Source organism: Python bivittatus, unplaced genomic scaffold, assembly GCF_059951505.1.
Source record: "Python bivittatus isolate LINGU-HERP-01145 unplaced genomic scaffold, Pbiv_v1 ctg000530_np1212, whole genome shotgun sequence".
In the NCBI taxonomy this organism is placed as follows: Eukaryota; Metazoa; Chordata; class Lepidosauria; order Squamata; family Pythonidae; genus Python; species Python bivittatus.
In genome coordinates, this window is record NW_028277085.1 from 125443 (window position 1) to 141484 (window position 16042).

Genomic DNA, 16042 nt, shown 5'->3' on the forward strand with positions numbered 1-16042 from the left:
AAACCTCACGTACCTCAGGCGTGCAAGATCTGATGAGGTTTCAGATCTTTGAATGTTGTTATTTTATTTAAATGGATTATTGTTGTTGTTATTTTTGCATCCATGACAATCTGGAATGGCGCAGCGATGCCTATCAGCTGAAAAGCTTCTTGTCTGGCTTACACCTTTCTGCTGTAGTCGAGACCAGGACTCAAGTGCTGACAAACGTTGCCCTTGGGCATGGAGTTTTGTGGACAGGCAGGAAGCAGCGCTTTGAGGGGCTATTTGGAACCTCAGGAAGGAAACTAAGGAGGGTGAGGCTAGCTTAATATTGGGATGGGGGACCAGGGAGTTCCCGGGTTTGGTGGAACAAATGGAGGGAACCTGCAGCCCTTTTGCCTGAGCGCATGGTTTAATCTGCCAAAGCCCCTTTCCCTGCTCCCAACTTGAGAGCTGTTGATCACAATTTCTCCTCTCCTCTATCAACCAGTAAACATTTTGCTTTGACCCTTCTGGATCAGGCCATTACTATCCATTTGTTATGCACCATAATCCTCTCAATTGGGCACAGAACATTAGATGCTTCTGCCTCTTCCCAGTACGATAAGGTCCTCCAGGCAAACTCTGCATTGGAGCGACGATTTTAGAATACTTTAGTGCTACCATCCTGGGTTGTGGCCACAGCTGCCTGGGCAGACAAAGCAAGTCAGGGGGTCTGCAAGTGGGTCCCTCCTTCTACCTGCTTGGGTTCCTTGGGTGACAGTTAGGGATTTCCTTGATGAGATCTGATGCCGCTCTGGGCCACCACAGTGGTTGCTGCTCCTTCTGGCTAAGAAGGCTCTTGATTTGTAAGGCTAACAGGAAGTGTTTCCTGGCCCTGAAGAAGAAGTAGAAATGCTGAAGGGACCAAGTGCTGCGTGGGGAGCTTAGTGGTGAGGACACACAGGCTGGGAAGGGAACTGTCAGTGTGCAGCTAATTTCCTAGGTAGCTTTCACCACCATCCCCCTGTGCACGCTGGCTGAACTTCACACTGTCACTAGTTCCAGGCCACTAGCTCTGTTTGTTGAAGTCTTCCTGGTCAGTGCTCCGATTCTGTGGAAAACGCATAATTTATAGCTGACTGGTTGTCTGGATACAGGAAGCTTTAATTCCTAATGGCTGCAAAAGTTTTGATAAATGCATCATCATTCATAACAAGACATTTGTTGAAAGATTTGTTGTGTTCAGTGGGAAAAGTATTACGCTCTGCCTCTTTTCACTCTGGCTTCCTCTGTTTAATTGAGCGATCATAATTGAGCGGATTTGTTTATGTGGCCAAGAAAAAGAGTTTAATCATCACAATATATCTTTCTGATTTACAAGAAAAAAAAATTCCTTGTGTTAATTATTGTCCTTCATTCGACTGGCTGGTGTTAAGGCAGAAGCATGTTAAAGCTATTCTGCTTTTACTGTTGCTCCCAGAGGTCAAGCATTTTTTGTTTTTATGTTTCCCTTCCAGGTCTGTAATTCCTTCTTGGCATGGGGGGACCCCCTTTTCTTTAGGCTTGAAATAAAGGGCCACCCTCTCCTTTGTGCCCCCTTGAGAGGTGATGACTGTCCAGTTCACCCCCTGGGGCAGTAGTGGCTCTGAAAGGAATTGAGCACACTTGGCAAGGTGTTTGGAAGGCCTTCCATCCAGAGCCAGGACTGCAGGGATGATGTTGGAGGCATACAAGAAGGAAATCATGACTTGATGGTCCTTTGGCTGGAAAGTGTGAGGTGGGCAAGGGTTTCCCAGCATGCCTCCTTCTGGAGCTGCCCCCATTTTCTCCGTATTTGGGTCATGGAGACTGCTTTAGCTCAGGCTTTGCAGTCCAGGAGGGGCTTTCAGCCCGGCACTTGGAGGTCACTGCCTTAACCCAAGGACTCTTGCTATGATTGGGTGGCCTATGCTGCTGCACTCAGAAGGAAGTTTCTAATCAGAAATGGAGCATAAGCCAGTTTGCCAGGCTGGCATCTGAATAAGCAGAAGAACTCCTGCTTCTGAGTAGGGCTTTGTGGGATCCCTTCATAAAGATGACTAAGCCTTTCTGAAGACCCCCTTGGGTCAGTTGCTTGATAGCCTGAGGGTTCATGTCACACCTGAAAGTCCAAATGCACACCCATCATTTTGTCATCAGGCTTCCTACAGAATGGAACCTGCATGACAGCAAGGTCTCATACATGGCTCTTCAGATTCCAGCTGTAACTTTCCCTGCCAGGCAGAAGGGAGGGGGAGAGGAGGTCCCAATCTGGTTTAGCATCAGTGGGTAAAGCTGGTCCCTCAGGAGCCTCCTGGGAAGGCTCTAAATAGGACTGCAATATTCACAATGCACATTTCTTGGAGAGTTTGTGTCTAATTTTTATTCCCCCCTTCCCAATTCTTTTTCAGATAGCAGTTCTGTGGATGAAAAGGTTCCAAATTTGCATCTTTCCTTAAAGGGTGGTGTCTTTTGTGGGCGCGTGGTTGTGGCTCAGTTGACCCGTTTGGTCTTTTAATTTGAGTTGTGAGATGCGCATGCCCCCAGCTTTCCATGCTTCTGTCTTCCTCTTTCTCCGTCGTTGATGTGTCTAGATGTCTCCCATTGACATGCAGACTGAGTCCTCACCGTTGTGAGTTTCTGACTCGTAAGTTGTGCCAGCTTAGGGATCCGCTGTTGCCAACCCTGAGTTTCCCATTTTGCACCCTGGCTAGCGCGCCCCTTGGCCAGCTGCCGCTTGTACTCCAGGTTTTAAAGGGAAAACGCCTGCAGTGGGTTTCTCCCTAAAACTGAATGTTGCTCTGTTGTCTTTTCAAACAAGACGGGCTTTGGCGTGGTGGAGCTGGCCCTGCTTCGCATTCGTGTTTCCGTCCTCGGTGTTGTTCTGTGTGTGGCCCTCTCTGCTTGCCACCTGTCAGCCGCGGCTGAGAAGCTGAGCTTTTCCTTCTTTTCGTTCAAGGCTCACACGGCCAGTGGATGTTCTTTGGAGGCTTCCAGACTTGCAGTCCAAGCCTTTGCTGGGTAAGTACCTGCTCCCCTCTGGCGGTGTAGCTGGGGCAAGGAGATTGGGAGGAAGGGGCAGATCTCCAGGGGCTGCCTGTAGGATGAACTTTTAGGGAAGTAAAGGAGTCCTTGCAAAAGGAGCAATTCACTGGCTTTGCCTCTCCATGCCTCCGGTTTGGGTTTATCCTGCGCTTCTTCTCAAATATCCTCAGCTTCAATCAAGTCTCTCCTAAGTCATCTGGGCCTCCTCCCCTCTGCTGCTTCGCTTCTCCTCTCGCCCTCGTGGAGATGTATGTAGGCCACAGCTGCTCCTACTGCTTCCCCCAAAGGAAGCGCAGCAGCGGAGAAGGTAACACGCTTCAAAGGCAGAGAGGGGCAAGTAGATTGCTCCTTTCGCAAGGACTCCTTTGCTTCCCTAAAAGCTCGTCCTACAGGCAGCCCCTTGAGATCTGCCCCCTTCTTCCAAATCTCCTTGCCCCAGCTACACTGCCAGTTGCTTGAAACATGTCTCACTGGCAAAAAGGAGGAGAACATCAGCAAGCAAAAGCATTCGGAGTTGCCCCCAATTGACTAGACTGCTTTTCCAGTCTTTCTTTGCCATGGCATCTCCAACCCAAGTGTTTTGTCACCATCTCCCGTCCTTTGCCTCCTGACCCCTTCAGATCATGTGCAGCCTGTTCTCTGATTTGGCCCAACAAAATAATTTCTCAATCACACCCAGTCAGTTGAATTTCGCTGTTGGGCAGCTTTGTGGTCCTCCACTGATACCAAATCTTCATATCCCCCAAAGTTTTGGAAGATATATTCATTCTTTCAGAGTGTGTGAGTCTGGTGATTTAATTACTCCCCTCTGATGTCTGTCTGCTGCTCAATATTTCTGGCTTATAGAGGATTATTATTGTTATTGTTCAGTGACACTTTGTGCAGAGAAATGTCAAATCTACAATATGTCTTACCTCCAGCCTCTAATTATGACATTTGGTATAAGGAGAAAGCACCACGCAGTTTTGCTGGGAAAAATATGGAAGAAAAAGCAGCACGTTGGAAGGAGCATTTGCATTATAAAACCAACAAATAGTGTATGACTTTCACTGTGGTCCTGCAGCTCAAAAGGCCAAGGCTTTCTCATTCCAGAAGGTCTAGGGGCTTTTTAATGAGTCCCCAAAGGTCTCGTGGGACTGCAGGAGCGTGTGCCTCTTCACGCTGGTAATCATCGTTGCTTTCTTTCATGCGAGCCACACATTTTAGTATGTACCGTGGATCCATCCCACTTTCTCACCTTTTCAGCCCTGGTAGTGCTCTGTATGGGATTGACAGCATGCCAGACCTGCGACGGAAGAACACACTTCCTGTCATCCGAGATGTGGTGAGTTCCTGGCAGCATGCTATTTCACATCACATTAATGCGCTAATGCTGTGGGTGGCTGGTCCCTGCTTCAGCTAAGAGCGGGTGTTTTTCTGCTCACTGTGGAACTAAACCAGAGAGCTGACTTGGGCCTTGGAAAGATGTAGCCCTGCTTCCACCCACAGGGCCAGCATAGCATCAATCTCAACCCTGTCCCGCTGCGTTGATAATAAATTGCAAGAGCAGTAATCCCAACTAAGAGATGAACTGGCAGACTGCAAATGAGACATCTGTAGAAGAATGACATTCATTATTTTGTTTCTCATGGCTAGTAAGAGGAGTACCAGATGCACACATCTGTGTTTTGTGGTTGGTTATTATGTGTGGCTGTAGAAGGAATTCCACCTTCTGGGAAATGTGCAGTTTACTTTCTTGATCGATATCTCCTATTTTTTAAAAAAATTATCCCTCTTTTGTAGTTAGAGACTATTTTAGCTTAAGTACTGAAACATTATGTTCAATGAATTTAAATGGTGCTCACAGAGAAAAAATGAGTAATGTGATGGGATCCTTCTAAGAGTTTTCTTATATGGATCAGTTCAGTTACCCATTTGAAGGTTTTCAAAATGAGAAAATAAGGCAGGATTTAACTGTGGTATCTGCTGCCTTAATGGCTATGAAAATATTAATAATTGCATGTCATTGCCCCTACAACATCTGATTATTAATGCTTTTCCTAATTCTTTCTCATCAATGCTGGATTTTCCAGGCAATGGTAAGTGATTTTCATTGATGGATGTTGTGAAATTTCACAGTTAACGTATGGCATTACTCAAAAGTTCTGTCCAAGGGTAGCTGTTCACTGCAAATTTGACATTTTTCATAACAAATAATCCTTTGATGCCAAATGGGTTTGAAGAAGTTAAAATCTGTCTTAAAAATTATTTGTCTCAGCCCTAAAAACAGCTTGAGTCCATCCAGAGGCCCACTGACTACAGGTACAATTCAGAGATTAGCCATCATTCTTGTGCATATGTAATCCACTTGGACTTCTGAGCCTGCTTGTTCAGGGGAACTGTGGTGCAAGGCAGCTTCCAAGACTTGGGTTTCTCTAACGCTAGCTACAACTAAAGCAGACACAGCAGTGATCAGTAGGATTCTGAAGGGATCTGTCTTGGGGTCAGTATCATACAACCTTTTTATTAGTGACTTGGATAATGGGATTGGTGGGCTGCTTATCAGAGTTGTGGATGATATTAAATTGGGAGGTCTGGCCAAGACTCAAGGTGACAGAATAAGATCAGTGACTCAGGACTTCGGAAAGAGAAGTTGTAAATAATCCTGACGAATTCTCTGCTTCTTGCTGGTATCAATCTTGCTTGCTGGAATCATATTGGACAAACAGATGAATTTGTAGGACTGGATTTTCCTAGAAATTGCAGGGATTTTCCTGCCTGCCCCTTTCAAGGTTTTCCAAATACTGGGGTGGGGAAAACATACAGAGGGCTCTGCAAATGTAATCTTGCAAGGCAGAAACAGCACAATTCCCCTCAACAGTGGGGAACTGCTGGTGGCTCCAAATGTCCTGCTGAAGGTCAGCAAGCTGCCCATGAAGTTTATCCTGCTGGAGAAACACCATGTCTTTCCCTCTTTTCCAGGCCATCTTCTGTATTTTTGTTATATTAACTCCTTGCTACGATAGGAAACGATTTTATGGTCTGGGTTTTTCTGAAGTTAGAAGGTGGGTGTGTTATGAGAGGAAATATTTATTATTCATTATTAAAATAAAAGATAGATGAGCTTTCCCCACATCCTCTGACTGCAGAGATGTACTGATGATGGTGCTTTCAGGAGGCAGTTCTGAGCAGTTTGTGCCTTTGTAAGACATTCCTGGAAGATCAGCTGACTTTCCCCTGGGAGACCAAAGACTCCGTAGAAAGCTAGGGTTTTGGTTACCCCGTGTGTTTTTCCACCAGTTGTACTTGGGAGTGACGTGAGCAGCAGGAGAGTAAAGCTTGACCAGGCCAGAGGAATGAGGTCAGAGCTGGCTTGGAGAGGGCTGGAGCAGCACAGCTTGCTGGCCAGCCTTGCCTCCCCTCCCCTCCCCTCCCCTCCACAGCATCTTACACCCAGAGGGATTCAGACCCTGTTGCTGGCTCTCTGGGGCAGGAAGGCCACCTGCTCTCTGGTGGGGCATCCTGTGGGGCCTTGACAGAGGGGGACTGAAGGGCCCAGAGCTTCCTGCCACTGCCAACCTCTGTAGTCAGGCTTTCTGCTGTCCCTCCTGGGCACAGTCCTTTGCAGAAAGGCAGGGGCAAGCGTGCTCAGACACCGCTGGGAAGCTTCGGGTGATGGTCTTTGTATTTCAGTCTCCGTGGGCACGGGTGACCAGCATCAGTTCTTAGCCTGCCTATGCTTGTGCAAAAGTGGGATCCCCTTCTGCTTTTGCCTTCCCCACTAGCCTTGGCAGATCATTAATCCCTGTCATGCCTAAATTATTGATAAAGGTACGTGTTACTCAGTTTCTTCCATATATGTTTGATGAATATTTAATGGACACAGAATTAGGTGTAATTTCTCCATTACCTATTATTAAAAGTCTGTCTGGAAGAGAAGAGATGCCAGGGGTCTGAATTGTCCTTTCTGACATGGTTGGCTGGTTCCTTCTGGTTTCCCTTCCCTTCCTTCTTCTCCTTGATAGTAAAGTTGTCTTCTCCTGGAACAGGAGCATCCAAGTGATTTAAGGGCCTTCACACCATGTTCTTACTAGCCTAACTCTGAATACAAAATCCTTCCACAGAAACTGAATCATGGGGGCAAGCAGGTTTTGCTGATGAGCAGAGGCCTTCAGGAATGGAGATCCATGACTTTCCTGTTAGCTCCTTGCAGTGGCAATGTAAGCAGCAGAAAAGTAGTGTCAGCTTGGCTTAAAATCCAAGTTAAGGAAGGATTGGGAGCCACGGTGTCCCTTGTCAGGGAGGTGAGCATTACTGATTATAATCCAAGCCCATGAATGGTTAGCTTTGGAAACAGGTATTGAAAGGGATTAGGGTTAGGGTTAAGAGAGATGCAGTGTGGGGAGGAGGTCATCTAAGAAACACAAGTCTCAAGCTCCTTTGGACAAGTAGAACTGCTCAAATCTGGACTACAGATGGCAGATCTCTATTTCCAGCATTTCTGACAGATGGCCATTTGAAGACCTTCCTTCATGGAACTCACTACTTCATGTGGCATCCTGTTCTCTTGGCTGACAGCTCGTATAGTCAGGAAGTTCCTCCTGATCACTAGCCTAATCATCCTTCCTTGTACTTTCAACCCATTGCTTCTGGTTCTGCCCTTTGGTGCAAAAGGGAATAAGGTATTTGAAGACTGCTCTCATTCATCTCCTTGGTTATCTCTTCTGTAAGCTAAATGAACCTAGATCTCTGTTAGCTGTTCCCTGTAGAAATTGCTTTCCAGATCCCTTACCATCTTGTTGCCTTTCTCCAAGCTCATTTGATTATCACTGTTCTTTTGGAACTATGGTGCCTAGAACAACATAGCTCTCCAAGTGGAATCTGACTAGGACACATTAGAGTGCAGTAATTATTTCTGTGGTCTGGACTCTGTGCTTCAATTAATGCACCCAAGATAATGTTTGTCTTTTTATCTGCATCACACTGATGTCTCATGTTTATCTTGTGGTAAACAAAAATACCCAGGCCCTTTCCTGACCAGGTTTTCCCCATCCTTTACTTATGCCTTACATTTTTTTTCTATGCAGATCCAGAACTTTAAATTCCATCCTGCTTATTCAGCCCACTGCTTAAGCCTGTCTAGATCTTTTTGAATCTTCTCTTTCTCCTCTAAGATATTAGATACCCCTCCCAGTTTTGTGTCATCTGCAGCCTTTTTAAGTGACTCCTCAATTCTCTCATTCAAGTCACTGATCAAAATATGAAACGGCACAGGGCCCCAGGACAGACCCCTATGATATTCTACTCAACACTTTCTTCTAAAGTAGATGTAGAGCCATTAATAAGCAGTCTTTGCGTATGATCATTCAGCCAATGGAGTATTCATCTAACAGTAGTGTCATCTAGCTCATATTTTATCATTTTATGAAGGAGATTATCATGAGGCTTTCTGTCAAAGGCTTTCCTGATGTCCAGGCTATCTCTGTAGTTTTCCCCTGATCTACTAAGCTAATGGCTCTTCAAAGAAGGCAGTGGGGTAATTTAGCATGCTTTGTTTGTGACAAACCCATGCTGGTTCCTGTTAATTGAAGCATCCCTATCCAGGTGCTCACAAACAAATTGCTTGATTGATTGTTGAAAGACTTTACCTGTTATAGACATTGAACTGACAGTCTACAGTTCCTGGATTGTCCTCCTTCCCCTTTTTGAAGATGGGGTAACATTTGTTCTTCTTCAGTCTTCTGGGACTTCACCAGTCCTCCAGACTTCTCAAAGATTATGAAGAGTGGTTCTGCAGTCGCCTCTGCTAGTCCTTCAGTACCTGGGGGTGTACCCTTGGAAACCTGAATTCGTTTAAATTAACTATGTTCTCTCTTAGCCTTTCCTTGCTTGTCCTAAATTGCAATTCCCTTCTTCCCTCACTAACATAACAATGATTAGCCAGGGCTTCATTTTTGTTCTGAGAGAAGACAGATGCAAAACAGAAGTTAAGAAGTTCTGCCTTCTCACCATCACCCATTACCAATTCACCACTTTCTCCTCCTAATAGACCTCTTACAAGCCCCTTTCTGAATATTTCTGAATTTCTATAGTTTCTGGAAAATACCTTGCATTTTTGGTTATGTTCCCCTCCTTTGATTTCCTGGACATGTCCCTTTTTCTCCTCAGCATTTTAAAGACCTCTGTAGATATTCACACTAGCCTCTTTAGATTTCTCCCATTTTTCCTCATTGTGGGGATTGTTTATGATTGCACCTTCAACATCTCATTTCATAGAATTTCCCATCCTTCCCAAACACTTTTCTCCTTAAGGATTTGAAGCTGTGGATCCAACTTACCTTTCCTCAGTGCTCATCAAAAGCCTTCTTTTGAAGTCCACATGCAATCTCTGCATATTCTGAGTTCCTCCTCCTCTTCTGGATGTCATAGATTCAAAGATTACACAGTCACTCTCCCCCAGTGTGCCAGTCGCCTTCACTTTTTCAACCAGTTCTTGCTGGAGAGGATTAGATCCAAGGGTAGCAGACTCCCTTGTTCTTTCTTCCGTCTTCTGACAAATTAAGTTGCCAGTGGGAGAAGATAAGCATTTGTTGGATCTCTGACTCTTGGTAGAGTTAAATTCCCAGCAGATGTCAAGGTAATTGAAGTGCCCCATAATCACTATTGAAAGACTGGTCACTTGATGCAGAGTGATGCCCAGATGGTCAGTAGCGAACTCCTACAGCAATGTCACTTTTGTTTCTCTCTCCTTTTTTTCTTGCCCAAATATTTTTAACAGGAATTCTGTAATTCTGTGCAAGTATATCTTTTCTGTATGTGCAGTGCAACATCCCCACTCTTCCTCTGTTCCTTTTGAATAAACTGGAGACTTTCAGCACTCTGTGCCAGTCACAAATATCATCCCACCAAGTTTCAGCATTGCCTGTCACGTCATATTTGTCTTCCTGAGTAAGAGTCTCTAGTTTATTTTCTTTGCATTGTGCACTGATACAGAAATCACCTACCACCTACTAGCCTCTGTTGTAGTTTTCTGTCGTATCCTTCAGTCTTCATTCCAGCCTCCTGCTTCTCCCTTTGTGCTCTGCTTTCTTGGCCCCAGTCCTCGGCTGAAAGATGGAAGGTGACAAGCAAGCAGAAGTATTCATAATTAATGGTAAGCAAGGGGAATTCAATATGAGTTAGCATCACAAACTAAATTGCCAAGAATTTGTGAAGAAAAACTTGTGAGATTAATTTATTAATTGTATTGCTGCTGTAATGAAGCAAATTAAATAACATCATGCCAGAGATTTGTTCTTACCTTACCTCATAATTATGTGTGGAGTTAATTTTGTGGTAGAAAAACTCAGCTAACAACACAAGAAAAATGCATTAAAACTGGCAAGTTAACAGTGAGTCACTGGTCTCCTGCTGTTAATAGTGAAGAATTCAGAGACCAGCCAACCCAGTTTTTAGATAGAGTTACACATAATGTACCGTAGGGGAAAGGGGAATGTACTATGCATTTGACTATTGACAAGAAATTGTTTTGCAATAGAAAGAGAATACTTTGTAGCCCAGGGTATTGAGGTCCATGAATGCCGGTTGATTGTTATTATCATGGTTTGACCCTGCATCGCCCTTTGGAAGGAAGAGTTGTAAACACTTCTGTTATCAGTATCTTGGATAATGTTGCAGTTTGTGGAGATATACAACTTGTGAATTCATTGATGCAACAAAGGTTGCAACTCCAGGAGGATACGCAGATGAGGGAGTAGTCCTGACTTGTATACAAGAAAGATGGTTTAGTAATTAAAGCTGTTGTAGCTACATTCACTGATTTTTACATTTAGCAGGCAAGCAAGGGCAGGGATGCTTGGAGACCCAGGTGTGTGCATGTAGGAGGCATAGAGTACGACACTGTGTCCCTCTGCAAGTTTAACAGTTGTCAGGGGAAACATTAAAGATGGGGAGAACAGTCATAGGGCCCCTAAAATGATTTCTTCCAAGTGCACTGTCCATCCCCTGATTCACTCCCTGCCACGGGGAGTGTGTGTATGTGGCTGGTAGCCCCAAGAGGCTCTCAAGCCTCACCTCCAAAGCCACTTTAAATCCCTGGGTCTACGTCAGGAATAATCTGGGATTTTGGCTCTTGTGAAGGCCCCTCCTCCAGGACTGAAGCACCCTCCCCCCATCTTGCCATGGGGATCAAAGTCAGAGCCAGACTGGTTGATGATTTTAATCAGCCAAAGTCACGTCTCAAGGCTCAGTTTAATGGCCGTCAGTGGAAGGACATGGAGAGGAGGCAACTCTCTGTGACAAGAGATTGGAAAACTGCTGGGGAGGGAGGAAGTGTTTTTCTCCACTCTTTTTTTCCTCCTAAAAATGGGGAAAAATATAAATAGATTATGAAATCCTTTCTTTTAAAAGGATGCATGGAATAGTTAAAATCTGGAAGAAATGGTTATGTCAGGCCAAGGAATAAACTAAAATGTGAAAAGAGAGAAAGGCAGACCTTTCCAGGAAACAGAAATGGGCGTTAGACAGCAGTAAAGGACTTCAGAGAGAGCCCATCAGGCATATAGTAAAACATGCGTTCTGAATCTTGCTTCTCCCTCCCCCATATTTTTCCCAGTGTTTTTCCTGCAAATTGATCCTTTCTGTATCAAGAGCATGGAGGAAAAGATCCGCCACATGTAATTTTTATTGTTTTAACATTGATTATTTGTTTTCAATATTAACTTTTTGCCTTTCTCCTTCTCTCAATAATAAAAGTAAAACATGTTACCTGACAATTCTTCAGCAGCTTGTAGTCCATTTGTAACAAAAGCTGAACATTTTAAATGAAATTGAATTAATACATTTATAATGATTGAATAAAATATACTTCTCAATCTTTTGTACCAAACTTACTTTTATGAGCTAATCAAATTATACACCACAGATATTTTAAAGATATAAAGCGACTATATCTGTGAAAGGTGCTAAAAATAATGTTTAAAAGGTTCAGTTTCAGTGTTTCTCAAAATTTGCAGGGTTGTTTTCCTGCTGCTTCACAGTTTCGCTTCTGTATTAGTGCCTTATGTTTCATTGGAAGGGGGAAGTTTGGAAGTGTCTCTTTTCAATCATTATCCTGGTTGCTCGAAAACGTTTTGACAGGAGGAGCAGTTCAGCAGGGGATCAGTCCTCCAGGGAGGTGCCATCACAGGCAAAGGCCAGAGAGGAACTGGTTCCCAGCAGGACCCCTGGGCTAACAGTCACGCCAGTCTGTGGATCAGTCCATGGAACCTGCCAGACTCAAAGTGGCAACAACAACCACTTCTGGCTGGGTTCACAGGAGCGACTGAGTTTCCCCATACTTTGGCTGCAGAATTCCCTAGACTTGTCCCTGGGTTTTGAGGTGGCAAAAAGAGATTGTGCAAGGCAACCTTGGGGCCTTTGTCCCCTTGCCCAGTGTTCACGGTGGGACCTTCTGCTTGGTCCCAGGGCTCAGAGACCGTAATGGGGGACTTGGTGGTGGTTTGGAGAGCAGCCCATCTGCCTTCATCCTGCAAAGGTCCAAAGAAGTGTTTCTAGGCCATTGTGTCATTGTTTCCCTGCCACTTACTGCCTGTGTCTTTTGCCTTCCACAGACAATGGCTACCCGAAAGCCAGGGGTCTCGCTGGCCATGCTCGTCCGGACATCCCTGAATAACGAGATGGTAAGGGTGAGAAAGGGACCTGCTTTCTGAGGCCTCCACTAGGATCTGTTTTTTGGGTGGAAGGCCTGCCTCACCACATAGTCATGAAAAGAAGCTGGTCTTGAATCGAAGACCAAAGGAAGGGCAGGTAGAAAAAACAAACACAACACCTGTACTGTGCCCATCTTCCTTGTCCTGCCAGGAGTGGGGAGCCACTTCCAGCTGAAATGATTCCTAGATTTCCTTTTCCGCTATAAAGATGTACTTGTAACACGTGTGTGTGCGTGTGCATGTGTGCATGTGAAACCACACTCAAAAAAAAAATGAAAAAATCGGCAGGGCTAGGGCAAGTCCAGCAACCATTTTCTCTCTCACTGACACAGACACACGTCTTGCCTCTCTCTCAACATCCCTGATGGTTGTGTTCCTCCCACAGAAAATGCATGTTTTCAAGAAGACTCTGCAGGCGCTTATCTATCCCATGTCCTTGACCACGCCGCATTACTTTGAGGTGTGGACAGCCACGGCCCCCACCTACTGCTACGAGTGTGAAGGGCTCCTCTGGGGCATTGCCCGGCAGGGAATGAGATGCAGTGAGTGTGGAGTGAAATGCCACGAGAAGTGCCAAGACCTTCTCAATGCCGACTGCCTGCAGAGTGAGTCTTTGTGTGCCGTTCCTTCTTTCCAGGGCATCCCAGCGTGGGAAAAGAGGCCGCGGGGAGCCTTTGGCTAGGGTTGACTGACACCCAAATGCTGTGGACCACTAGCCCTTCACCGCTGCCTCTACTAGCTCCAAGATTTACTCACTTTGCTAACTATCTCATTCATACAACACACTGAACCTCAACTAGACCCACTGGCTGGGTTAGCTTGAAAGAGTCAGCTAAAGGCAGTTGCCTCCTTTGTGGCATGGTGGGTCAGGCAGCCTCCACATTGTACTGCTCCTCCTCCCCCTGTGTTTATGGCCATCGCTTTCTGCATCTTGTGACATTACCAAAGGGTCACCTTAGATCAAGTCAAAGCCCTGTAGATGTCATGGACTTCTCTGTCTCACCAAAGGCAAAATGCAGGTCTTGGTGCTCCCCCATGTGTGGTTGAGCCAGGACAGGGGCTTTAAGGTCTGGCCTTGTGCCAGCATGCCCTTCAGTTTTGGTTTCTGTCGGGGCCTTGGCAGCAGTGTGCAGTGATGGCATTTCTTGGGGGTCTTTGCTGTGTTTGGCTGCCCAGGGGCGGGAAGGAGCTTTTAGAGAGGAACCAGCCCTCTAAAAGCCCTCCAACTGAGGGACAAAAGAGGGGGTGGGCCAGAGGACCCACCTCTGAGGTTTCAGCAGCCCTTCCTAAAGACCAGATCAATGAATTATGGCATGTAACATGATTATTATGGTATTCCCTCAGGGGCAGCAGAGAAGAGCTCAAAGCACGGGGCTGAAGATAAGACCCAGAACATCATTACAGCCATGAAGGAGCAAATGACAATTAGAGAGAAAAACAGACCAGAGGTCTTTCATCTGATCCAGGAGGTGTTCCAGATTTCAAAGGAAGACTTCTCAAAGCACACAAAGGCTGCCAAACAGAGTGTCCTGGATGGCACCTCCAAGTGGTCAGCAAAAATAACGATTATAGGTGCGATAGTTCCCCAGCTTTTTTCTCCAGTTGTCTTTTGGTGTCTGGTCCAGCAGTCTACCTTGCAACTTGCGAATGGAAAGATGCAAACAAAACGGTGTGTCCATTGTGAGAAAAGGCTGAACTCGCCCAGGCTGAGGCTTATGTTTTGGGATCTCAGGCTGAACCTAGGAAGAGTCTTCTGATGGGGTTGAGTGGCAGATCAATCTGCCTAGAACAGAGGTGGATTCCTCTCCCTGGAGCTGTTCACTTGGAGGCTGGAGGTCCTTCCGTTGGGAATGGGTTAGTGGATTCCTCCACTGGCCCAGGGGGTGGGCCAGGTGGCATCATTGGTCCTTTCTGGCTCGTGCATAATGTATTCTTGGTGAAATGACAGCTTCCTTCCTGCCAGTTTACAAAGATCCTTTCATACTGGATATCGACTGACAGCTTAGAGATTTGTTTATGCAGCCCCACGCTCACAGGAGAGAATTGAAAATACTCCAGAGGCTTTTGGCGTGAATCCTCCCCTGCTGTCGGTCCCCTACTCTTTGACATCCCATAATCCGAGTTTGCTGTCCCCTCTGGCAGGGAGAGTTGCGCTAAATCAAATTATCTTCTCTTTTTATTATGGCATTTATATTCCACCTTTCATAATATCTTATTATGCATAATTTTACTGACCTGGGAAGAAATGCTTTACTATCTGAAACTGAACGTGAATTATGAAGGATGTGTCTCTTCTGCAGAGAAGTAACCATATTAACTGGCAGACAGTTAACAGCTGGTTGATTTATTTATTTATTTATGCAAAGCAGTTTTATTGTTCAGTTGTGAACCTATACATACCTAATCCTTAATTAAGCATATAAGGAACTCACAGCAGGAATGTTTCCTGAGCTTTATGCAAAAGAATGCTATGTAAAATGGACATGCTGTATTATGATGCCATAATAACAACAACTGAGATTTACTGTGTCAAGATAGGAAGAGGCTCATATAGCATGTAATGAATTTTGGTTGTGGGATGGATGATTCTGGTAAGAAGATGGGCAAGGCCACAAGAGTCACAACTGTCAAGACTGGGAAAGAAAGCTATCTCTTGGATTTGTAGAAGATTCGGTTTCTTTTGTTTCATGGAATCATAGCATTGGAAGGAATCTCAGAGGTCTTTTAGTCCAGCCTCCTGCCCAGGGCAGGAATCCTCAGACCATCCAAACAAATGGCTGCCCAACCAGGGATAACTTTTCACTAGTGACACTGAGGCATCCAGCAGAGGAGGGATCCCCTGCACAACTGGAGCATGGGGGCCAGTTGCCATGGAGCCCTTCATCTGGGAGGGGGCCTAGGGCTTGAGAACCTTGCAGGCAGGGAAGGAAATGAATTCTAGAGATGGACTGTCCCTTGTCCTGGCCAAGCTCCAGGACTGGGTAAGAAGGAACAGACCCTGAAAAGAGAAATCAAGAGCTTGTTTAGGCTCCAGGGTCTTGACTCATCTGCTTGGATGAAATGATGATCTGGATACGAAGTGGCACTTTTTCTGATGAAGATCCAGGATGTGATAGGAAGGAGCAGACGCTAAGGCTGTTTCTGAGCCACTTTGGGCCAGGAAGAAGAAATCAAAAGCCAGCCAGAGTCGTCTTGTCTCCTTGGATTGGAAGTCTCTTCCAGCTGCTGTTCACAGTGCTTCCTTCCTCCTACAGGATGACTTTGTTGAACAGTTTAAAGTGGGGGGGGGGGGCAATCCTGGTCTCCCAAGTCCAAGTAGAGCTTGGGGA

General features: G+C 45.5%; 1 protein-coding gene across 7 annotated transcripts in view; it reads left to right on the forward strand.

Annotated features, from left to right (window-relative positions):
- The window catches only part of UNC13C (unc-13 homolog C), an 81760-nt gene that overhangs the window by 9550 nt on the left and 56168 nt on the right, over nucleotides 1-16042 (forward strand). For all 7 annotated transcript variants that reach the window (XR_015797457.1, XR_015797456.1, XR_015797458.1 and 4 more), the window contains 6 exons: nucleotides 2391-2413; nucleotides 2939-3000; nucleotides 4270-4348; nucleotides 12615-12683; nucleotides 13099-13318; nucleotides 14058-14285. Coding sequence is in view for 3 of the 7 variants with exons in the window: in XM_088148189.1 (XP_088004315.1) it covers nucleotides 2391-2413; nucleotides 2939-3000; nucleotides 4270-4348; nucleotides 12615-12683; nucleotides 13099-13318; nucleotides 14058-14285 (681 nt within the window). In the remaining 4 variants the exon portion in view is untranslated. The remainder of the gene's footprint in view (nucleotides 1-2390; nucleotides 2414-2938; nucleotides 3001-4269; nucleotides 4349-12614; nucleotides 12684-13098; nucleotides 13319-14057; nucleotides 14286-16042) is intronic.